Here is a 24,945-nt window from a genome sequence, read left to right as displayed (position 1 = left end):
TCAATTCAGTTTTATTTATATAGCACCAAATCACAACAACAGTTGCCTCAAGGCGATCAACATAATCACAAAATATTAACAAGCACACTGGTGACACAGGAAAGAATCAACAAAGAAGACTAATTTATACTGTACAAAAAATGGCTGGGTAGCTATAAATGTTTTAAGCTAACATTAGCACTCACACCACACTCCTCTCCACCAAAACTGGGCATAAAAACGTGGCTTTTTCTCTTCATAATCATGTAGCAGAACAGAAGCCAACCCAGAATGATAAAATATCTGCCCATTAAAGATTAAATCCTGGATTTCAACTGGTAAGAGGGTTCTTCCTGTTAAAAGGGAGTTTTTTGTTCCCACTGTCGCCAAAGTCCTTGCTCATAGGAAGTCATATGATTGTTGGGTTTTTTCTCTGTATGTATTATTGTAGGGTCTACCTTAGAATATAAAGCGCCTTGAAGTGACTGTTGTTGTGATTTGAATTCAATTGAATTGAATTGAAAAATAATAACTTTAATACAGCCAACTGTGCTGCTTAGCTTTGCTTGTTTCTATTGACAACTGCTTAGATGGACCAGATATCTAAAATACGCCTGTCAGCAAGTCAGGGGAGGTCCCATGTTTTTAAAAAGTCTGTTGCCGTGCTTTCTTTTTCAGTTACCTTTTTATAAAAACCCAGTTTAAGGTGAAACCTGCAGCTGGTTAACAAGTAAATATGTAATTTTTTTTCAACACAGGCAAACTATTGGATAACAGAAGTAGCTGTAGACAACCTAAGTTCAAAGGTCAGATTTTTGAGTAATATGGTATAAAAATAAATCTAGGGCCACTGCTGTTCCCTTGTTACACATGTGCCATAGTCAGGAAGCTGGCAGGCTTTTACGATGTTTGACAGTTCTGTGCTTGTGGTTGGTGTGTAAAGGAAACCCAGTGACAGATCAGCTCAGTGCAGGCAGCCAGTGTTCCTGAGTTCACTTTGGTCCCCAGTAGCCTGGCCTCTTCCCATCATCTTAACTATTAAAAGGGCCAGCACACCAAAATAATCACCTCTTTCTGAAGTTGAAAAAAAAGATCAGTTGCACAAAATTGAACTACGACAAAAGGAATTAAACTACTTGTGGCGATGAATCCAGTCACCACATAAAACCTTTATTAAGGAAACCAGTTAATGAACAGATACTGTACATACTCACAGAGTGGATTATCGTCGGTGTTACATTTTTATAATGTTAAAAAAAACTACAAAGGTTACTTCTCTGTATTACTTGTAGGCTTCCAAATAATTTCTCTTGCGATGGAAATTTGCATGCAACACATGAAATCCATCATAGTTTTTAAATCAGTCTATAACTCTGATTATATTCCTATAATAGGAGAGTTTGATCTATTAAAAATGAGGCAAGTATATACAGTTACATCCATATGGCAGTGATAGGCAAATAGTAAAAGCACAAAGATGACAGCGTAAAGCTACTTTTAAGTGCTACATTGGACATCTTTCCATCACAATTGATTGTCTTGACACTTGAGCGGCGTTGAGAACTTGTCGTGTCTTATTTGACAGCACTGTCTTTTTCTTTTATTTTCTCTCTGTGAAAAGATGTTCTCCATTTTGAGAAATGGAGGGGAAAAGTCCAGCACGGACACCCCACAGACCCTGTGGTGTTTCAGCAAGTCACATAGCTCCATATCAGTGCTCAGAGAAAAACTTCCATCATTATAACTGCTGGAAAAGGAAAAGATGGAATGCTGTATATGTTTCTCTAAGACTTTGTGTCTTCTTTCCTTTTTTTGTGACAGGGGTTCATAGTTCCCACAAGGTTAGTAGCAGACACATCTATCCATCAAGGACCCAGCAGTACGCCTCTTCTCCTTACACCTGTAGTACTTCCAGACAGTGTCCTTTCACAGTCCTCCATCTATAGCTGGGTGGTTGAAGTAGAGCGCCTAGTCCTCCTGTCTTGACGCCTAGTTGGTGGGGGGTGGCAGTAACGTGGCAGCCTCCCTTGTGATTTTCTCTTGGAGCTTTGTGGCCTGCGAGGGTCTGGGGGGGCTGGTAGTCAGGCCTCCTCGGCTGTGGCATCAATCCCAGCATAGGTGAAGTTCTCAAAGAGAGCCATGTTCACATAAGCCTGAAAACAGATTAAACCTCATGATTAAGAAAGTGAATGCAAGTGAAGTGTCTTACTACAACAACAACAAAAACCCTGTTTTAGCCCACATTTCTAGTTCTGTTTTTTATGCCCAAATAATAACAACAGGATGTTTTTCTCTATTCTTCCCTTTCTACCAACATAATGCAAATGAAGCCTTACCTTCCTGGCCTCCTGCATCCTGTTGAGCTGCAAAGAGATTTGGGAGAAGGGGGGTCTCTCATAGGGCCGATCTCTCCAGCACTGCCTCATTAGCTCATAACTGGAGACAAACATTAACACAGTGATAAATATGGTAAAACCCAGTGCCATAATGGGCTGTGTAATCACTAGCTATAAGATACAGACTACTTACACCTCATCATCACAGTTTTTGGGCTTCTCCATTCTGTAGCCTTGTGGCAGTTTTTCATAAAGCTCAGCACATGTCATCCCACAGTACGGTGTGCCACCTGAAGCACATACACACAGAACGTCATAGAACTTGAATAGGACAACGTGGGACGATGTGTAAAATGTCAATTAAAAACACTCTCACAGACCCGTATTTTATTTAATATTGTCTCATTTTGAATTTGATGGCAACACCACATTTCAAAAATGTTTCAGGGATATATTTATGTATCACTGTGTAGCATCTCCGCTTCTTTAATTAAACAAGAGTCTGTGCACTGAGTAGAGCAGCTTACTGGCTTTTGGGAGAGGGATGTTGTCCCATTCTAGTCTGACATATGATTCTAGCTGCTCAACAGTCCTGGGTCTTCTTGGTCATTTTTTTTCTTGTCACGGTGCACCAAATATTTTGAATCGTTTAAAGGTCTGGACTGACGGCAGCTCAGTTCAGCACCCAAACTCTGTGCTGTTGTAATAGCTGCAGTATGCGGCTTAGGCTTAGCTTGCTGAAATATATAAGGTCTACCTTTAAAAAGATGCTGTCTGGATGAAGCATATGTTGATCTAAAACCTGTATACATCTTTAATTAATGACACCTTTCAAAATGTTTGAAGATCACAGGCATCCAGCATTGAGTTTTGACCTTGTCCACTGTACACAGAGATTTCTCCAGATTTCCTGAAGCTTTTGTCGATGTACTCTATTGTGTACTGTAAATCAGCGGTCCCCAACCCCCAGGCCACGGACCAGTACCGGCCCGTGAGTCGTTTGGTACCGCGCTGCGAAAGTTGTGGCTCAGGTGTGAAATTTATGGTTTTCAGGGGTTTTATTGGTTTTTATCGTTTTTATCATTAACTCGGTTTCCCTGGGTTTTTTCCCGTGTGTTATAAATAAATCGTCTTCTTTTGTTACCAGTACTGGTTTTATATTGTTGTATTTATCCGTGACACCTTAGAGCATAGGTGTCAAACTCTGGCCCGCGGGCCAAATTTGGCCCGCAGCCTAATTATATTTGGCCCGCGAAGCCATACCAAATTATTATTAGAGCTGGCCTACTGGTATTATACAGCTAATATATATATTGTTTAGTATTAAGCTTTGCTTGTTCCATATTCAGTTTTTCAGCAAAACTTGTTTGAGTCCATAAGAAAAGATTCATTCTTATATCTAGAGGAAGATTTTTTTTTTTTCAATAAATATTAACGTCAGCCCGCGACTTTGTTCCAGTTTTGAATTTTGGCCCACTGTGTATTTGAGTTTGACACCCCTGCCTTAGAGGCTGGTGTGTGAAAATATTGTCAGACATAACCCGGTCCGTGGCGCAAAAAAGGTTGGGACTGCTGCTGTAGATTATACATGGTTCAAAGTCTTTGCAATTTTACACTGAGTGCATTATTCTGAAATTGTTCAACAATTTGTAGACACAGATTTTTACATCTTTACTTCTAAGAAACTCTGTCTGTGTAAGGTCTTCTTTTTACACCCAGTCATGTTACAGTCATGTTGCTAATTAAACTAATTAGTTATAAAATATTCCTCCAGTCATGTCTTTGTAGTTCAACTCAAGTTCTAATATTTAATAAAATAGTAAAATGCTACAGCTTAAAAATGTTGATATTTGTTCTATATTCTACTGTGAATAAAAGATGAAATAAAATTTAAAATGACTGCCTTCTGCTTTTATTTAGATTTTACACAATGTCCCGACGTTTTTGCAATTGAGGTCGTAAAATGTTTTCTTGAAAAAATGGCTGCTGTAAAACTGCACATGTGACTTAAATAACATCACCTGAAGACAGAGGTCCTCAGCTTTGACAATCCCTGAATATGAAAACACATTATGAAAGTTCTAAAGAATTCTGAGTCATAACATTGACGCAGGCAGTAGCGGTTTTAGATACGGGCGACACGGGCGGTTGCCTGGGGCAGCATCCCGGGCATCGGCAAAAAAAATAAAAAATAAATGCTCGTACTCATGCTGCCCCGACGTCAGCCAGCGCATATTGGGAATGGCATAGGCACCGATTGGTTTTCTGTCGCCCATTTGTTGGGAGTAAGGGCATCAGAATCAATCAGATTCAATCAGAATACTTTACTAATCCCTAAGGAAATTTTGTGGGTTACAGTTGCTCCAAGAAGAAATGGTAAAAAATAGCAACAGTAACAGACTAAACTCCAAACAATACATTATGTTACAGATTTTACTATTAATTAGTCATTGTCAATTGTTGATTTGTCCAGTTCTCATTGTATGACGAATTATGATGGCTGTTTGGTGGCCGTTTGCATACTATGCATACTCTCCCTCTCTCTCTTCATATGTGTGTGTGTGTGTGTACAACAGTTTTATGTTAATGTACAATCCTTAATATGTTTTGTGTGTGTGTGTGTATGTGTGTGTGTGTGGGGGGGGGGGGGGGGGGGGGGCAGAGGGAGTGTTCGCCCAGGGCGCCAAACAGGCTAGGACTGCCACTGGACGCAGGTCTATAAGGGGAAGTGTACTGGTTTTGTACTGCCTTTTAAACAGTAACAAAGAGGAAGCATAAACATTATAGTATAAATACAATTGATTATGACTGCAAACTTTATTGTTGACTGTGTGGTTGGTCGTCACGTGTATTTACATGCACATATGTGTTTACACATGTATGCAAATGTAAGTCATCCTGTTTTTCATTTGGTTTTAATTCAGATCATTTATTTTTTTCTTTCCCATAGACCCTAGAAAGAGCAGATGCTTCATTACAAACAGTTTATGGGGATTCAACTTTTGTTAGCCTGTCACAATGTGGCTCTGACATCTGTATTAAAAATATAGAAGTAAATGGTGTAGTTTCTGCACTATATGAGGCTGTATGCTTACCTAAGCTTACAATTTCCCAGAGAAGAACTCCAAAAGACCATCTGTTAGAGAAGATACAAAGTTAAGACACAAAGCTTAGTAAAACTGTAACAAAGCTTAAACAATTTAAATACTGGCTCTTGGAAGCATTTTCATGTTTCTTTTTGTCGATCATATCTTTGTTGATTATATCTGGTGCCTTGCAAAGCAGCTAGCTGCAAAAATATACAGATTGTAGATGACAAAAGATTCTGAAAGATTCTGATTATCATGCTTTTACAAGCAATATAGATACCTCTTACTCAAAATGGAAGTATTTAACACAACCACAAACATCAAACAGAATAACAGGAGGATATTTGATTCTTTAATTGTTAAAATGAAGATTGTTTGTAAAATGAACGCAGAAACTTAAGGGGAACCGAGCGTCAGAAAAACAACCTCTTCCCTGCTATCTGATTAGCAAATTTCTCTTCAGAGAAATACCACGGCTTTCATTTGTCACAGAACAGTGTGGTAGATCATATGAGCAGACAAGTGTTGTTCGTGCCGTCAGCCTGTCCGTTTGTTTTGTTCGATTTCTTCCCCGCAGCACGTTTCGCGACGTCTCACATTGTGTCTCTTACAAATGTTTACAACTCTCTGGCCCTCTGAGCAGCATTCACACTTTTCCGTTGGCCATGCTGCACTCTCTGCTGTGTATAAATAGGTTCCAGTTGACATGCCAACGTGTCTGTCTGCATGCTAAGTTGTACCCAGGGCTTCCTGATTGTGCTTATCAGTTGTGCAGCACACTATTATCACTCCACCAGTGACAGACGGATGATTTGTTGTTTTCTGTGGTGAGGCACTTTGTGGCATGTCTAATCAAAACTTTACTAGGAGTAGTAGCAAATAAGGTTTCTGAAGATATTAAATAAGAAATAGAGGGAGGAATTATGATTATAAAGACCTATGTATTGTAATACGGAAACCATGTTTTTCAGGAAGTGTTTGTGAACCACTTTACCAATAGTTCTCATTTCTGAGGAATAATATATCCCAGCATATTAGTAAAAAAAATGTAAAAAACTTACACATCACTCTTTGTTGTATAAACACTGTAGTTCAGGGACTCAATGGCCATCCAGCGTACCGGCAGTCTCCCCTGAAAGTGAAGCAACAACAGATTCATGTCAAATCTTGCAGCTCTGGTGTGTTATGGCATGTTTTAATCTTGTTCTGACATCATTTATGTTTGAGTATTAAATAAAAAAGATGAATGCATGAAATGATAATAAGAAAAATAGGGTTTAAACTGTATTATAAAGTGGTGCCACATTACATTATTAAGTCTATTGCCCATTACAGTAAGATGGTAATCTGCTCTACAAACACTGCACGTGCTGGAGTTTACAAACCTAAACATGACTGCCCTCTGCAGGCGCTCTATTATTGTGAAAATTAGTGACTGTCTGAACAGTATTATACCATTAAAAACAACAAAAACAGCTGAAATTATAAAAAATAAATAAATAACAACCTCTTATCCCCTTGGACTGTTTCATTTGATCAGCTTGATATAATCTTTTTAGCTAACCATATGTGAGTTAATGCAGATCTACAGATACGCTGACAGCCTAAAGATATGGCTTTATGCAGTCACAGACTGCAGCAGCCTGCTGATAAATGTTTTGCTGTACAGCTCCTTTGTCTTCTGCCGTTTTCAGCATGTGAAAGGTGAGAACAACACATGCAATCCACTCTAATAAAAGGAAAAAAAAAAGGGGGGGGGGCAACATCTAACACTGCTTTGTTTTAGTCTCAAGCAACCGGTGCTTTCTGCAAGGCTAAACCAAAACATAACCCCCACCACTCACCATTGTCTTCTTAACATAGACTTCCTCACCACGGGACAGACCGAAATCTGCTATCTTAGCCACAAGATTGTCCCCAACAAGAACATTCCTCGCTGCCAAATCCCTGTGGATGAACTAGGACCAAGAGAGCAGAGGAGGGGAGGGAAGCGGTGTCATGACAAAGATACAGATACAACAATTTTAAGCAAAATTAAAAATGAACCTGTAAACAAATCTGAAAAAAAAAAATCTAGTTTTAGGTCACAACTTCATGCAAAACTGAGACTTTAATCAGATCTAAGATCATTTGTTCAGAAATAAAAAAGCACCATCACCAACAGGCACAAAACAGCAGCTAAGGTTGCTCATCCTTCCTCCTCCTACCTGTTTGTCACTGAGGTAATGCATCCCATTCGCAACATCCACAGCAAACTGCAGCAGCTGCTGGGAGGTGAGGGTGGAAGCAGTACCGTGCTCTTTGGCAAAGGCAGGGTCCGTCTCCAACACCCGACTCTTCCTCAGGAAGTCAAGGAGGTTACCATAGGGGGCGTATTCTATGGCTATGTACAGATAACCTGGAGCAAACAGAGAGACAGATGGACTGATATCTCTGTCAATAAGAAAAGGCCATGCCACCTGCTAATAAACATATTACCTTCCATCTGTGCAAACTGCTATTGGCTCAGACAGACCATTTTAATGAAATTGTATTATTTTTACAACATACTATGACTTTGACCTTGGCTGACTCGCTTGGATTTGCCTGGAAAGAGACCCAGCTACAGCTTGTACTGGGCTTGACCTTCAACTCTTTGGTCTTTGACACAGCAGATGTACACCAGACCTTTTGTAAAATCCTCACAGAACTCAACCAGATGGCTGAAGCTTTGCTAATAGATTACAGCTTCCAGCCAGAGCCAGAGTTCCTACAGGCATTTGTAGTTGTTGGAAGAGTTTCATGTTGATTTCACTAGGACCAGGGACAGTGCCAACACAATTACTAAGTACCATATGTGAAAGGAAAGAATAACGGGTTTATGGGCAGAGTGGTCAAAGAACTGGAACATAATACAATTATTTTACTTGTGAGTTACAAAAGCGTCTGTTAATCAAGCACATGCCATGTTTCTTGCAAAAGAAGAGTTTCTCAATATGGAACGGTGACAGGTCATCTGCTCCAAAACCCCCATCACCTGAAGAATAACCAAGCTCAGTAAGAATGTGAGGTCATGTTAGTATTAGCACATAGCTGGAATAGAGAGAGAGAGACTGCTATGAAAGCTCTGTGGAGAGGCGTGACCTTTTCGTTCAATCGTTATCTTCTACTTTTAAGAGTATATCAAATATCATCTGAATTTATTCCCTCCTCTTGTGTTCAGTAGCTCAGCGGTGAATTCCTTCCGGACACACCTTGTTTTTCTAGTACAGGAGGAGAGCAAATTTGTTCCAGATCTCAGTAAGACGAGATAGGGTGAGAGCTGAAAACGACACCATAATCTCTCCCTTAAAGACATTAAATGCAAAACTGACAAAATGTCAAGTTTGTGTTTCCTCTTCTAGCCAGCGACTTTTCTTTACAGCTTTCCTTTCAAAGGAAGTGCAGTTACACAGACGGTAGCAATACTTCCTGCCAATTAGCACTTTTTCTTGATGACCATTCGTTGAAATCTTCTTTGATGTTAAAATTTTTACTTGCTCGCTCTCCTCTCTCCCCACTTTCTTGAAACATTCCTCCCTCCTGACCTCTTTTCCCTCGTGCTCACCCCCTCCTTCCTCTGTTGCTCTTTCCATGAAATTAAATGAAGAAAACACTCGAGGTTTTCTTTAAATCTTTTCAAGTATGTGTGCTGCATCTGTGTGCACATGCATGTTCATGATTATTAATCAAGGGTGTAAACAAAGAAGAGATAAGGTCTGCAGAGCTAAGCGCTACTTCGAAGCGAGCGTTTATTTTTTCAAGGTCGACTTGTTTGTAACAAGAGGTGCACAGAGGTGCTTCTCATGTGCTTCCAGTCTTTGATCAAACAGAAGTAATTAAATGATTCAATTTAGAAGACACTGGCGTAAACTGATACTTCGAGGTAGGGATCATGAAGGAAACCTTATACAAATACATTAATGCATGCCACAGCTGTTTGGTTGTTAGGCGCGCGGACAAATCAAACACATGTGATAGCGCAAATGCTTCTGGCAGGCGAAGATTATTTCGTTTGGACACATTCTGGGGTTTTCCAGGTGCAGATGACAGAGAGTCAGATGGGACGGGCGTATCTGTTTGCATCTCAAGTAAGAAGAATTTAAACTGTTCAAGTACAGTGCTGCATATTAAGAAGGAATGAGCTGAATAAGGAATCTGCTGAGGGTACAGTTTGTTGAACACAGGCTTTTGTATAAGATTACATTTAAATCTTGATAAAGATATAAAGATGCTGTATATTAGCACCATATTGTTTACCTATTTCTCTAAAGAAAACCTTCTTTAGGCTATTTGAATCTTTAGAGCGATTCTAGGTGTGTTTTCTGACACATACCAATGTATCTATCACGCAGTTTGGTATATATTCTACAGATGAAATCATACCAACAACCAAACTAGATGGTGTATCTGCTTCCACGAGAAGTGACCAAACATCATCTGCTGAGGAAAGTCATATTGTATGGTTGTTGGGTTTCAGCTGGATTTGTTTAGGGAAACATCAGATTGTTGATGTATAGATTTCTGTAGTATACAGTTTATACAACCTGGTCACTAAACTGTAAGGCAGTCGTATACTTGTGACACTGAAACAGCAGTTTGTTTCACCTGTGAATTACTGTTCCCGAACAGCCAATAGTGCGTCAATGCTCATTACAGCCACTAGATGTTGCTCACTCACCTCTATTTTCACAGGCTCCTATTAAGTTGATGATATTGGGATGCTGGCCTAGTTTACACAGGACCTCCAGCTCTCCTGCAAAGTCTCTGTGGTCATTTTCTGAGGCAAACTCTGCAGGAAGAACAACATGATGGGCATTGTTAAGCAAAGTGCAAGCAAAGCAGTATTTGAAATGAAAATTACACATCAGAATGCCGTACGGTGTCTTAATGTTATGTCTAACGACTATATCTGTATCAGTTTAATGATAAATGTGTGGCTCAGATACCTTTCAGCATCTTGATGGCTGCGCTCATTTTGTTGCCGTCCTTCTTGATCATGGCTTTGATAACCTGTTATTGAAACCACAGTTAGCTCAAGTGTTGCGAAGAGAATGGCAACCACAGGGAACACTGCAACGTTCAGAAAGTCTAAACACCTGGCCAAAGTTTCCCTCTCCAATGACATCTTCAAACTTTATGTTCTCCCACTCAAGGATTGGATAGGTGAGGGGCTCTGGCGTGGGCTTTGGCCTTCGTGTCAGGGTCAGAGTTCCTGAGTTAAACTGCAGAATAGTTTCCTCCCCCTGGAGATATAAACAGTGTATAGTCAGCAAAATAATTTCTCTCAGTGGCTGCAAAGTCAACCGGAATAGAATGAATGCTCACCGATCCAGATTGGTAGGTAAACGTGCGGCGACGGTTCAGCAGCGTCTTCCTGATGAAGAAAAGAGCCAACAGTGCCAACAGTATAGTCACACAGGTGACAGTCACTGAACCCACCACCGCAATTAACAGCTGATAACTGTCAGTGGGCTGGCCAATCACATCCAGGGTGGTAGGGGTAAAGGTTGGAGAAGCTTTTTCTAGCATTGGGAAAAAGACAGAGTGAAAAAAAAGAAGAGGAGAGAAAGAAGATTTAAATACGGGGGAGATAAATATGGAATTTTGGAAACATGGAATCCATGTGTGGGTGGTCTGGTCAACTGGAGGAGCCAACCAAATACAGTAGTGAAGAGGTTGGACATAAGATTATGAGGTCCCATATTTGAGACTTAAAATTTATCAAAAATATCAAACTTAAGAATATAACACAGTCTCATTTGGAACCTTTTGCATGTTGCCGTCTATATTTTTTACCTTCTATGTGACTTGATCATTATGAGGAGCTTCCTGCTTACCATCCCCCTGTGTCTTTGCCTGAACATAGTTGCTCCACTCTCCTGGCACTTTAGAGAAAGCCCTCACTCTGAATTGGTAGACTGTGCTGCCATTGAGTGCCGTCACATCTTTGGTGGTCTTGTTCCCATCGTCTGTGTCCACCCAAGGGTGGGGGCTCACCTGGCCGACTGGCTGGTACTCTATGATATATTTAATGATACCTCCATTTGGGTCGTCAGGGGGCTGCCACTTCACCTGAATGGCTGACATGGACAGAGGCACGGCCTTGACGTTGAGTGGGGATGATGGACCTTAGATACAGAAACATTAGAGCTGTTACAATCAATCAAAAATAATCTTTCTTACCACACATTCTGAAATCAAGCAGGTAATCTAATCCAGACACTTCAAGACTGGTTACTTGAGGAACGTTTGACTATTAAGGATTTAAAAGAATCATATGCATAGATTATGGCTTTACATCTATCAGCTGCTATTTCCCCCCCTTCAATTTACACACAACTTCTGGGCAGAGAGAGAGTTGCTAAGTAAAAGGCGAGCTCCAAATACAGCTGAGTGTTTAAACCAAGGCTAAAACCTATAGGGCGCAATATATTGCAATACACTTAATGTTGTGCCACAAGCTGCGAGAAGTGAATGATGAACTGCTTTACATTTTAAAACTTCTTTGCAGCTTTTTTTTCTCTAACCAGCAGGTTTTAGTTACCCTGGCTGTTGATGTGGAAATGGTAGCGTTTGGAGGGCGGGCCCTGGCTGCCACAGTTGATGAGGCGCACCACCACAGTGTAGTCTTGTTGATACTCCAGGTTGTGGAACTTGGTGGAGAGCACATTGAGCAGGGTGTCAACCTCCTGAAGTTTCTCACTGTAACGTGGCGGCCCGAAGAGCTGCACTAAAAAGCCAGTGGCTCTGCCAGCATTAATGGCTTTGCTGCCGGGTAATCGCCAACGTACAGTAACATTGCGGCCTTCCACCGAGCTGCTGTCAATCTCAGGTTGAATTGTGGGCTCTGCAGCAACAGAGAACACAAGATGAGCTGTGGGGACTACGATCTATTGGTACACTTTTTGGTAACACTTTATATATAATATGAAACATTTCACTGTAATTAAATGGACTTCAAATGTATTGTGTTTGAAATTAAATTGTGATTATATTATATTTACCAACAAATACTTAGAGTGAGGTGCACAAGAATAAGGAGGTAATAAGTTGGGATGGATGTTCTATTGTTCAATTTATAAATATATTATATACACACTACTGGTTTAGGAGCACCCCAATTTTTCCACTTATTTATTGCAATTCAAGTCATTCAAGTCCAATGAATATGCCAGAGGTTTTTTTTTTTTTAAAAAGGTAGGGCTACTCAAAACTGAAAAATAATGTACATTTCAGAATTATACTGTAAGGCCTTTTTCAGGGAGCACAAAATGGGCTACCAATTTAAAACTGTTCTGCAGCAATGATGGTGGATTAAGCACTGAAAGCTGGTGCTACTAATTCCGCAGAAACTCTGACAGGAAGAGGTGTGGCAGACCCAAAGCCACAACTGAATCAGAGGACAAGTTTCTGAGAGTTAAAAGTTTGTGTGATAGACAGCTCACAGGACAACAGCTTCAAACACAGCTTCATATTGGTCGTAGTAAGCAAGTCTCAGTTTCACTGTGAAGAGAAGACTTCAGGCTGCAGGTTTGACAGGACGAGGAGCAAACCATTGCTAAGACGTGAGAATAAGACAAAGAGGCTTGTCTGGGCCATGAAGCACCGCCATTGGACTATTGAAGACTGGAAGAAGGTATTATGGACTAATGAATCAAAATTTGGGCAGCATGGTGGCTAGCACTGTTGCCTCACAGCAGAGAGTTTGCATGTTCTCCCCATGTATGCGTGGGTTCTCTCCGGGTACTCCAGCTTCCTCCCACAGTCCAAAGACATGCAGTTAGTGGGGTTAGGTTAATTAGAAACACTAAATTGCCCATAGGTGTGAATGTGGGAGTGAATGTGAGTGCGATTGGTTGTCTCTGTCTATGTGTTAGCCCTGCGACAGATTGGCAACCTGTTCAGGGTGTACCCTGCCCTTCACCCTAAGACAGCTGGGATAGGGTCCAGGCCCCCCGTAACCCTGAAAAGGATATGCGGAAGCAAATAGATAGATGGAAGGATGAAATTTAAAATTTTCGGTTCATCACGCAGGATCTTGGTGTTCTATCAAGTAGGCAAAAGGAGGGTTCCACAGTGTGTGGCATCAACTGTCAAACTTAGAGGAGGAAGTGTGATGGTCCAGGGTCGGTGAGTTGTACAGAGTGAGAGGCACCCTGAACCAAAACGGCTACCTACCCGAGTGGTAGGCCATGCAGAATCTATCTGTGCCATGCAGAACAAAGCTGTGTGTGTGTGTGTGTGTGTGTGTGTGTGTGTGTGTGTGTGTGTGTGTGTGTGTGTGTGTGTGTGTGTGTGTATATGTATGTTTCAACAGTGAAAAGTTAAAAAAGGAGAACAGTTTATGCACAATCATATTTGTAAATTCAAAGGGAATATTGAATAATAAAACATCTATCATGCAACCAATATAATGAATATTAAATAAAGATGTAAAAAGGCAAGATTAACCCCCTCCATAATATGGCCCGTGCCCTTTACCTCCATACTTACAAGTTAGACGGGGATATATTGTTTTGTGTTGGATTTTTTCACTACAAATGAATTTGAACCCCCTAATTCTAGTGCACCTGCTTTGTAAGTAACATAATTACATTATAATTTCAAATAAAATAATTTAAATTCCATTCCATCACAAGGGAATTAAGCTGAATTAAGTTGCAGATCATATTTTAGTGTTACCCATGTATCCTAATTGATGGATGATTTTCTTGATGTTAATTTGAGTTTTCACAGAAATGGGGTGAGCAGCAGTTAGTTTACAACAGCGCTAGCTTTAAATAGCGCTGTGTTTGTCTGCTTTCCGCCCCTCAGTTATATTATATATAACAGTTCTGTAACTGTAACTTCGGTCGTTGCTGTGCTTTTTTTGGAAGTCGAATTTCCCAGAGGAACCCACCCGAGGGATTAATAAAGTTCTATCTTATCTTATCTTATCTTATCTTATATGGACCTCGTTACTCTGTCCTTTTGTCTGTGATTAACCAGCTCAGAATGCTATATTTTCCCCAAAGGTAGACTTCAAGTCCCTTTATGGCAGTACATTTCAAAATAAAATGGACAAATGGCTAAGATAAATCCAGTATTTGTTGATGCACAGTTTTATTTATTTCATTTTCCATTCCAGTTTTTGACTTAAACATTAATGGAACGTCCTCAGTCCAGCCAGGAGAATCTATTTAGTGTTGCTTTTCCAAAATTTACACTAATGTCAATAGTTTATGTTTGTGCAAGAGACAGGCATAAACTATCATCAACAGATCATTTTAGATCCATTTCACACGCGGACCTCAGACATTGTAAGAGACTCAAGCTTAGTAGAACTACGATTAACTGCACTTCAAAACACTTTTTCATGTTCTTTTTTCTGCACTTGCTCTTTCTAATATGCTCTCTCCCTCTGCCCAGCCTTCACTTAGGAATAAACCTGCTATTGCTTCTTGAATACAGGTTGTTACTGCTTTAAACGGGGTCATGACTTCTAATAGGCCGATAAAAAAATTACACTTTTTAATACCTTCTATGGTATTCCGTTTTTTGTTGTTGTTGTTGTTGTTTTTAAAAGAAACACCCATAAATCATTCCACTTGCATTTTTCTATATTTGCTCTAAACTTGAGTCAGGCATGGGAAAAACACTTCACTATTACACTAACCAGACTTAAAATAATTGAGCTCGCTTAAGTTCTGTGGTCAGGAAAATTGATATTTTTTCCCAGATAAATATACACATGTCCAAAGTTTGTGTGGTCTGTAAAATTTATCTGCAGGTCTCACCAGGACAGTCGGTCTCCATTATGGCTTGCGGCCCCGGGTCCCCCTCTCCTCCTTCCCCAGGACGACTCAGCTGGACACGGACGTAGTAGCGTGTTGAGGGCTCCAGGTTCATAAGTGTGATAGGCTCTTTGTCACTATAAACTGAAAGGAAAATTGACTTAGGATAGGCTGGTGAGCCAAAGTTTTCATTCATTTTTAGAGTAGGATTATTAAGCAGAAACACAGAGTGTCTGAAGTGTTTTAAATAACATTACACACATACACTTCAACACATATGTTTAACATTTGTTGTCTTTAGGTGGGGGAAAAACAGATGTGAACTCAAACTTAACGGAACACGATGTCCAGTCTCTGAGAAGATCTCTTTTGTTTATAGACCCGATTGGGGTGTTTTTTTTAACAAATACAATTTGTTATTTTTTAACTTTTTTAGATTTTCCATTGAGAACAGTTTTTATTTTAAATTTGTGCAATCTGTTGTCCTAATCATGCTTCTTGCTTTAGCTAATACATTATATCTTTGGCTGAACTGAGAGTGTGTTGAAATAACGGAGATTTACGCAATCTTTGTTTTTGTTGCTGCAATGCAATAAAAGAAAAAGTAAAAAAAAATAATTATCTGTGATTGCTCTTCTTTCTGATAAAGACTGACTGCATGACTACATGAATATGTTTTTCCCGTATACCTATGATGGAGGACCACAAGTCTTCATTTTTATTCTCCACAGGCTTATAGAGGACTCTGATTGAGATGATGGGGCCATCTCCCACAGAGGTGTACACTGGCATCACCAGCAGCTGCTTGCTTCTCTTTTCCAGCAATTTGGGAGCAGTAATGGGCATCGGGGGCACTGAAAAGAAGCAGGATCTTTTTTTATTATTTTGAAATTCACCTGTCTGTACAGAACTTTAAAATGTCGTAAATCACTCACCTTTAACAGTGAGGGTGAATTCACGCGAGTCCTGGCCTCCATCGGTGGACACCCTGCACTCCCACAAGCCTTCTTGTTCAGCGCTCAGGTTAGGGATATCAAATTCAGCAGTGCTCCTGTTTGAGTCCATGACAGTACGAGAGGCCTGCAAATACATGTGTTTTTTTTTAGATCCAACTGCTGGGATCATTTTGACTTTTTCCAACACTTTGAGAAAATTCTGGTGGTCAAATTTTCCTTTTCTTTTTTTTTAAACAGTGTGTGTCTATTATCAAGGAAACAGCGGAGAAACAATAACACAGAAACTGAACATATCACTTAAAGGCAAAACATGGTGACTGCTGCACTGTGGAGTGATACAGCCTTATCTGGTTGGGCCATTGTGCTGCTGACTTCCTCAGAACATGACTCGAGCTTGCATTCATCGGGCTTGACATAAAAACAAAGTTTAAACCCCAAATAAAAGTTCTTTCATTCGTTCTATTTTACACTTTCTTTACTTTTTAGAGAGAGACTTTACAAATTTAAAGAAACAGTTGGACTTGTTTGAAGACTCTTCATAAATTTTTTTGCTCGATTACACTAGAACAGGGGGCAGCAACCTTTAACACCCAAAGAGCCATTTGGACCCGGTTTCCACGCAAAAGAAAACACTGGGAACCGCAAATATTTTTTGACATCTAAAATGCAGATAACACTATATATATTGTTTTTCAGCTTTATGCTTTGTGTGAACAAAGTTGTGTTGCTTAAGAAATCCATGAAGCGCTACAGAGAAAATTACATTTTATTTATGTATTTAACACATTTTGAACTCTTAAAGAAATATAACAAAAGGAAAGACACCCAGCTGAACTAAAATTCTGCCTGAATATGTATTTTACCTGGTTAATGTGTGTGGCGGGGCGTGGTCTGCAGAGCCGCTCCAGGGGAGGCGGACGCACCTGAGTGGCACCCGCAATCACGCCTCGCTGCCTGTGCAACAACGTCTGTTGTTGGTATGTGTCTGAAAAGCTACAGCCGGCTGTATGCGTACAGCAACCGTGTGTGAAAAGTGGTCAATAAAGAGATGCTGAAAAGCGTGTTCATGGAAACATCGTCGGGTCTGCCGTGATAGGTTTACAATGGGACTTCTGCTCCTGAACCTCTGCGCACAGCGTCTGGAAATCGACCGGGGCTGTACGAAGTCACTTTCATCTTTACGCAGGACTGTAAGCTGTCATCTGTGAGGCGTGAGCGGTGTTTGTTTTTAACATAATTCACGGTTGAGAATAGCTGCTGACATAAGGTGGCTCCGAAGATCCATAATTGGCCTATCTGGGGTTGAAAGTCTCTATAAATGCACGGCGTTTGGGCGAGCATACCGGCTTCCGCAAGTGCGACGCTTATTTTGAGCGATGAAAAAAATAATATAATTTTATTTTTATATTTCAATATCACAATAATCTTCCAATTTAGAACTACAAGTTAAAAAAGAAACTAATACAATTAATATATAGCTGGCCAGCTATGTCACTTTCTATCACTGAAGCTATCCGGCCCTAATTAATCTTAGCCTGGCTAACCAGGCCTACATTTTTAGTTAATTTTGGTCCTAAATGAATAAATCTTTCCTTATTCAGTATAATCAGAACTGATTATTTCCACTTGCACAGTCCATATTTGGGAGAATGGCACTTTTTGAGGGACTTCAATGCCTTTTTCCAGAATAGAGCAGGCATTAGTAACATCAGATGGCGATGCCTAGGTTGCGGTGGGCTACAAAGCAGCTTGCAGATGTGCAAAAAATGTGGGAAAGCTAATGCTACAGTCACACTACAGGAAAGTTGTTAACCACAACACAAACCTTGCATCGAGGTCTGTGACCACCCGCAGTCAGTTGCTATCTTCAAAGTGGATTTGGGGTGATAAAATGACACGATAAGACAGAGTCAGTCTGCAGTCAGTCTTTGGGACTAAATGGGTTTGGGTTGCTCTTTATACAGTAAATAACTGTGACAAATTAGCAAAAAAAAAACCCCAAATACGTTACCATCTATTGCAAATCTGCTGCCATCCACTTATGAAGAAATTAATATTAAACAGAAATTCTCATTAACTGCTTACATTTCGTCCAATCAGAATCCACTAACAGTGTAGTGATTTAACTGCGAACAGTTTATTTAGGAATATAGCCACAATATAACCATTTAGCAACTAGTTGAGCTGAGTCTCCTATTGCAGGCAAAAAAAATGGTTTGCAAAGTCTTGGCATGCAGTCTGTGTTTACTAATTAGGCAGCAGTTATTTGCAAATGTTCAACAGTCTGTCCAACAGTGATTGCAGTCACTCTGATTCAAACCATGATAGTTTGGAGGCATGGTTCCTCCAACTGGATGACTATTTAGTTGCTGCAACTACTTGTAATCAGCTGCTGAATGGGAAAAAAAAATCACTGTAATCACCAAGCAAACACATCATTTTCCTGGTCAACAGAGGTTGCTGTACTGCTTTTACCCTAATGTGACTGAGCCATTAAGCAGCTCAAGCAAGAACTTGGCAAATATCATATAGTAACTTAGATGAATGTGTAGAAGGATATCAGGTGAACCATTAGCTGATATGGGCCGACACGGAGGTCTGCCAAGATATTCAGCCTGAACTAACACTCTTGTATTCAGGCTTACTGTGAGGTTTCCTTGCCGGAGTGCTGCTGGCAACTGCTGGTCTTCCTACCTTAAGTACTGTGCTGTCCAACTTTCGCAACTCAATGCTGTTGTGACTGGGCAGGGGGTTCCCTGTGGCTGAGCAAAGGATCATGGCTTTGGAGTTGAGATTCAACTCCAAATGCCTATCCAAGTCCAAAATCTGAGGAGCCCAGTCTAAAGATGTAGAGAGAGAGACGGGACAGGAAACGAAAAGAAAGGAACAGCAAAAAAAGACAAAAAAGTATGCTTCACTAATGAGCACGGTAAAGAAAGAGATCATAACAGCAGCAACTCTGCTTGTAAAAACATTTATATAAGTACACCCGTTGGTCAAATTTTGAAATCACATCCCCTAGTGGTTGTACTTTTTGTGTGTGATGAAATAGGAAAAATACACTTTTGACAAATTCAGGTGCCAATACAAAGGCTGTGTGACCCTTGGCATTAAAAAAGGTTGCACATTCAAGAGTAACTTGTTCAGTTGGATCATTCATTATGGTTTGTGTGTGGTGTGTGCAACAGTTTTATTAAGTTGCATAGCTGGTCTATATACAATATTTCAAGAAGAATGCAAATAATATTGAAATAGTGAGAAAAAAAAACGTGCATATCACTGTAGCTGTTAAGATACCTACCAGACCTATCACAGTGCTGTCCTCTCCACCCTCTGGGACACTGGCATCCACTGAAACGGCTGCAGACGCCTCCGTTCTGGCATTTGCAGCTAAACTTGCAGTCTGGCCCATACATGCCATTATGGCAGGCTGACAACAGAATAGAAGAAAACAAAACTTCATAGTGTGAGACTCGATAAGGTCATTATTGAAACTCCATTAAAAGAAAATGTCATTAAAAAAAAAAGAAAACACATGATCTTATTTAAATTATGTATCATACCATTCTCACAGTGGCTCCCAAACCAGCCACTGGCGCAGGAACAACCATAGGGGTCTGGTAGGCAGAATCGAAGCCCCTTGCAGTTCAACTTGGAACCACATGTCTCCTGGCAGTTTTGACCAAACATTCCTTCTCTGCAGGCTGCAAGTCATCAGAGAAAGAAAAAAATTACAAATCTGTTTGTTTAAATTCCTCATGTTTTGCGGTATCATGCCTTAAAACTCTGAAACTCTTTTTTTTCTTGGTTTCACAGTTGCATTAAATGTTTTACTGTACTGCCAAGAACTTCAGAATTTGTAGAATATGCTGTCTTCAGGTATCTCTAGTGACAGATTTAAATTCAGTGTACCTCATGTGTAGTTTTCTATCTATAACTATAACGGAGCTCAACACACAAGACAATGCTGGGTGAACTTCACCAAATAGAAATGAAAAATGATCATGAACAAGTTAGGAAATTTATGTTTGTTCAATTATGTTGAAAAGCCTGTTCATTTGACCTTAAATGGAGCCACGTTTATGAGGAAATGCATTTATGAGTTGAGCAGCAGAGTTGAGTATGTGAGCTGCTCCCCTGTAAAAACTCCTCTCTGCCAATGCCAGAGAAGACCATCCCATCTTGAAGGACAGACCAAACTCTGTCCTTCAAGATGACAGCGCTCACCCGTTCAGAGTGGGCTTTATAAGAGACTCTAGAACTTGTGAGTTGAGAGGATGGAGCTACCCGCCTGCACTCCTGACCTCAATTGAACAGCTGAGAGATCAGCTTGGGTGTGCTGTTAGTGCCAGAGTGACGAGCAGAGCCACACCGGGACTTGGAGATAATACTGGTTGAAGAATGGGATGACATCCCACAGCATGAGGAAGAGGATTTTTCATGGACGCAGCTCACGTACTCAACCCTTCTGCTCAACCTTTTCCTTCCAAATGTAAAAAAAAGATTTATATGTTTATATTTTGATGATCTACTAGTTTTCTACCAGTGGTTAATGAGTGAACTCATTTTAGTGTGTGTTTACAATATAACATTTAGTGAGTTCTTTTTTTCTGATTGGTTGATGTATGAAATCAGATGCTTAGTTAAAAGCTAATCTACTTCATTCATGCATAAGTAGTATGAACTAATGCTACATAGTTTCAGCAAACTGATGTGCCTCTTGCTAGATGTGCTTTTAAATATAATAACCCTAACAATAAAGTGCATACAGAAAAACATGTAGCACAAAATAGCTACCGCATACAGATAATGACAGTAATGGAGTCTATGGCTATTTGTGCATTTGAGAGTACGTGACCCAAGGTGCTTTCCAGAATACACAATCTTTTGTTAACCAGTGTCATTTGCACAGAGGCTGATTAGTGATACAAACACCATTAAAACATCCATCACTCTAATGGCTGCTTAACTTTCAACTCAGGTAATAAATCTAAGACTACGTACAAGAAATTTCGACTCAAAAGCTTGCATCTTTTCTCTAAGAAGTCAAAGTAACATCGCTTTGATCCTACAAGGAATAATTTACTCAGAACAACAGCGTTTCTGCGCAAGGCTATATTACTGCCTCGGCCTCACTCGATCAGCCTAACGCGGTTGCCAGTGTTTTTGCTGATTCATTTTTCAACCTTAGGCTCCACAGTCTGTCTGTCTCTTTTTGGTAGTGTTTATGTTAAGGAGTCAGACTGCGAGGCTTTGACTCTGATTGTGCATATTTATACCAAATGTGTAAGTGAGTCAACATAATTCATGTGACTTATTAACACTGCTTTTTCACCTTGCACACCCTTTTTGTATTATCCTCCTCTATCTCCCTTTTTATTGATCTCATTCACAAACAGAAAGTTCTCCTATACAATACTGCAGATGCAGATGTTTGCCTGAGTAGAGTACAAACCTGTCTCACAGTGTGTTCCCATAAATCCTGGAGGGCAGATACAGTCTCCGTTCACTTCATGACACACGCCACCATTAAGACACTCTTGACAATCTCTGATACAGTTAGGACCCCACTTCTGACTGGGGCACCCTGCAAAGAAACACATATTCTTTACTTAGAACAGCACAGAGACTTCAAACAGCTTCGATAGCATTTATATGTATTTTGCCTTTTGTGTGTTTTTTAAGCACATGTGACCTATTTAAATGAAAAAAAAGGATACATAGTACAGAATGCATGCTAAATGACAGTAAAATGTGCATCTGGTGGAGACAAAAAAGAAAAAGCCGGCTGCAGGTGGAGGGTGGGGATAGTGTTAATGCTGTAATTTTTCTTTGGGGTACTGAGATAAAGGAAATGACACAAACATATGTGCTGCACATGCCTTGCCAAATAAGATGTGCAGATGTAGCCTATAGTGAATTCACAGTTTAGGGTAGGCTAGTATTTAACAGTAACTTTCCACAAGCTTCCATATAAATAGAAAGATTTTGAGCTGGGGAATCTTGTGCATCTCAATCAGTCAAGCAGAACGTGCACTGAGTCAACCTTAGCATGTCTTGTGTAATTCTTTGTGAGTTCAGCTGCACATCTGAGCCAAAAAATGCTACAAAACCCTTGATTTAATCTGACACCGATTGATTGTGTGTGTTTGTGTGTGTGAGACCCAACAAACCTCTGACAATGAGCCTCATCCAGGCACCGTTGAGAGGGGTGTCTCCAACGTAGCTGGCACTGTAGATACCTTGATTGTCAAGCTTTACATTCTCCACCGTTAGCTCAACAGTTTCATTGAACATGTCAATCCAGTGTGTCATATAATAGTAGTTTCCTGCAAGAAACAAGCGACAACATTAATGTCATTGTTTGAGCCTGCGTTTGCACAAAAATGTCCTTCCTCTGTACCGAGTTGCATACGTTGACTCACCGTTGTACTTCCAGGTCACATCTCTCCTTTGGGGGTTGAGCAAGTGCATAGTGAGGTGAACTGTCTCACCTACATTAGCAAGTAGTGTGAGGGAATTTGGAACGAAATCTGTTGTAAGGAACAAAGAATCTGTTATTGTTTGTTTTGTTTTTTTAATGGCACACCCTTGAAAGTAGTTGCATTTAAACATGTATTTCATGCATAATGGATTTAAGCAATAAAATAAATCTCTCTGAAGAAAGTCTTGTTTTTTGAAGTGCAAACACACCGTTGTCAAGGTTGTTAATCATTGTGATCTTTTCAACTGGGGGAAAGTCCTGAGAAGATTCACAGTAGAAGATGCCAATGTTTTCTAGGCGACTAAAGTCTCTGGCCACAACCATTTTATTTCCGGACTTGTGCATTTTATATTGTGGGACACTGGAGAACATGAGGATTTTGTTGTCCTTCTTAATGTCCAACTTAGCCTGGGCAGAGTTGCGCTCTCCATTGATACAAGAGATGGAGAAGTTCTCGGGTGTTCTGATCATGGCTGCAGAGAACATGGTCAGGTCGATCACAGCATCTGTAAAACAGAGCATTAGTCATTCTCTGATGTAAGGCAGCAGTGTGAGTTTTTTTTAATCATGTGTAACAAACCTTATTTAATTATTCAGAGAGATGGAGAGTTGTCTTTTCAGGGGGGAGACCCATAATTTTTAATCAGCTGTTAAGTGATTCACACAGTGACAGAAAATACATACACTACATCTTTACATATTTTTTTCAATTTGTATTGCTTTTCCCTAGAAATGTACACATTACTAAATTACTCCATTGTCATCTTGGAGCTGTTAAAGTTCTCAGTCGTTAGCAGTGTGGAACTACTGTTTCATTCCAGTTTTGATCAAGTGTCAGATTTGAAGTTCTGCATTAAATTAAAGATGATTGTGTCAAGTTAGTTTCATAAATTTCATAAAACTCGCCTATCAGACACATGGAATAAATATTGAATCTAAGGGGAAAATTGTAACTCTTTTTTTCTGTTAATAACGCCTTGTTTTCATATTGCGTTAAAATGGGGAAGATCAACGAAGATTAACGAAAATACCGATTGGGGTTTGGGTTCAAACATAAACGCCTCTTGAAGTGATTCATTAACAAAAGTGCCAAATCCAATAACATGAGTTTGCCCAGCATTCCTTCTCCCTGGTATGTGAGCCCCAAATCCACAGAACAATGGAAGGAAACATGGATGAGCTCCTTATTCCCTGAGGGTACATAGATCTACGCGCTGTGCTGACAATCGCTCTCAGGCAATCGAAAAAAAAAAAGCTTAAAAACTATAAGTGGATGAAGGTTGCGTTATCTCTGTACAACTTGGACGTTAGTTCTTTCATCCCCCCCCCCCCCCCCCCCCACACACACACACACCGTTAATATAAGATTTCTCGAAAATGTTGCTCCATCTGTAAGCTACTCGCTACTCAGACAGGTTTTGAAATAGTTTCACTCTTACCTGATAAAGTAAAGAAGCACAACGCAAACACCCACAGAATCATCTTGGTATTTGTAATCCTCATTGGGGAAAGCTGGAAATCAACTGCCGGCGTGTGATTCTTTTCAGGGTGAGCTCTGCATCCAAAACGGTGACGCTGCGTCACGACGGTGCGCTTTTTTACGCATAACTCGTCGAAGCCTCCAATTCTCCCGTTCAGTTTGTAAAATCTCGTCGGTAACCAGCTGGTTTTAGGAGTTCACTCTACTGTCACTCTAAGCAGAGAGTGTAACTTTTGGTGAAGCTCAGCTTTCTCTGGGTGGGAAAGGAAGGAAGAGCGTCACCAGACAGCGGAGGACTGCTGGCGCTCCAGAACTCCCCGATCCACGATTAGTGTATATATGACTTCAAACTTTGTCACTTTTTGTTCCAATACAATGCTGAACGTTAAGCACTCGTCTAATTGCTTTTGCATACACTGAACATCATGTTTTAGAAGTAGAACAGCTGTTCTGTGCACGATGGATTTAGGATGAAACTTTTTTAGGTTTCATCAACAACAACAAAAACATGAAATATCAGCTATTTAGCATTTTAAAATATACACTGTTTGAGGAGTTATGATTGCATTTTATTAAAATATATTGACTTCTATACCCTGCACTTCCCAAACATCTTCCAATGCGGACATTGTACCTAATTGCTGCCCTTGCGCAGATACCAAATACTTCGGCAGCCAAAATCACGTTTTGCCAAATGCAACAGCTTTGTTCTTTCACTTCAATGAGTAGCGCACAATCCCTGCAGCTTTTATGGCCAGTCAGTCTCTTTCCTTCACAATCATTCAGCCTCAGGAAATGATGAACAATATGCTTGTTGTGTCTATTCA

At 40.2% G+C, this 24,945-nt stretch overlaps 1 protein-coding gene across 2 annotated transcripts; it reads right to left on the bottom strand.

Moving 5' to 3' along the window:
* Positions 1-24,356, bottom strand: tie1 (tyrosine kinase with immunoglobulin-like and EGF-like domains 1). Of its 2 annotated transcripts, XM_085251595.1 has the most exons (24): positions 24,078-24,356; positions 22,848-23,144; positions 22,580-22,687; positions 22,328-22,483; positions 21,610-21,741; positions 19,718-19,858; positions 19,456-19,584; positions 18,849-18,994; positions 16,134-16,278; positions 15,888-16,052; positions 15,202-15,342; positions 11,970-12,272; positions 11,263-11,553; positions 10,751-10,947; positions 10,522-10,668; positions 10,372-10,435; positions 10,104-10,214; positions 7,612-7,802; positions 7,249-7,362; positions 6,466-6,536; positions 5,411-5,451; positions 2,509-2,605; positions 2,316-2,415; positions 1-2,132 (listed from the first exon to the last, which is right to left on the bottom strand). In XM_085251595.1, exons 1-24 carry the CDS (start codon positions 24,139-24,141, stop codon positions 2,061-2,063), a joined length of 3,423 nt encoding a protein of 1,140 aa, XP_085107721.1. In that variant the 5' UTR covers positions 24,142-24,356; the 3' UTR covers positions 1-2,060. The 2 variants fall into 2 exon arrangements, with proteins under 2 accessions (XP_085107721.1, XP_085107722.1); XM_085251596.1 differs by lacking the exon at positions 11,970-12,272.
* Between the last annotated feature and the right edge of the window lie 589 nt (positions 24,357-24,945).

The sequence above is a fragment of the Mchenga conophoros genome, linkage group LG17 (assembly GCF_057382185.1).
Source record: "Mchenga conophoros isolate Kocher_MC1m ecotype Shallow Benthic linkage group LG17, M_conophoros_male_GT1.1, whole genome shotgun sequence".
Taxonomy (NCBI): Eukaryota; Metazoa; Chordata; class Actinopteri; order Cichliformes; family Cichlidae; genus Mchenga; species Mchenga conophoros.
Note: the sequence above shows the minus strand (reverse complement) of the source record. Positions and strands in the feature narration are given on the sequence as shown.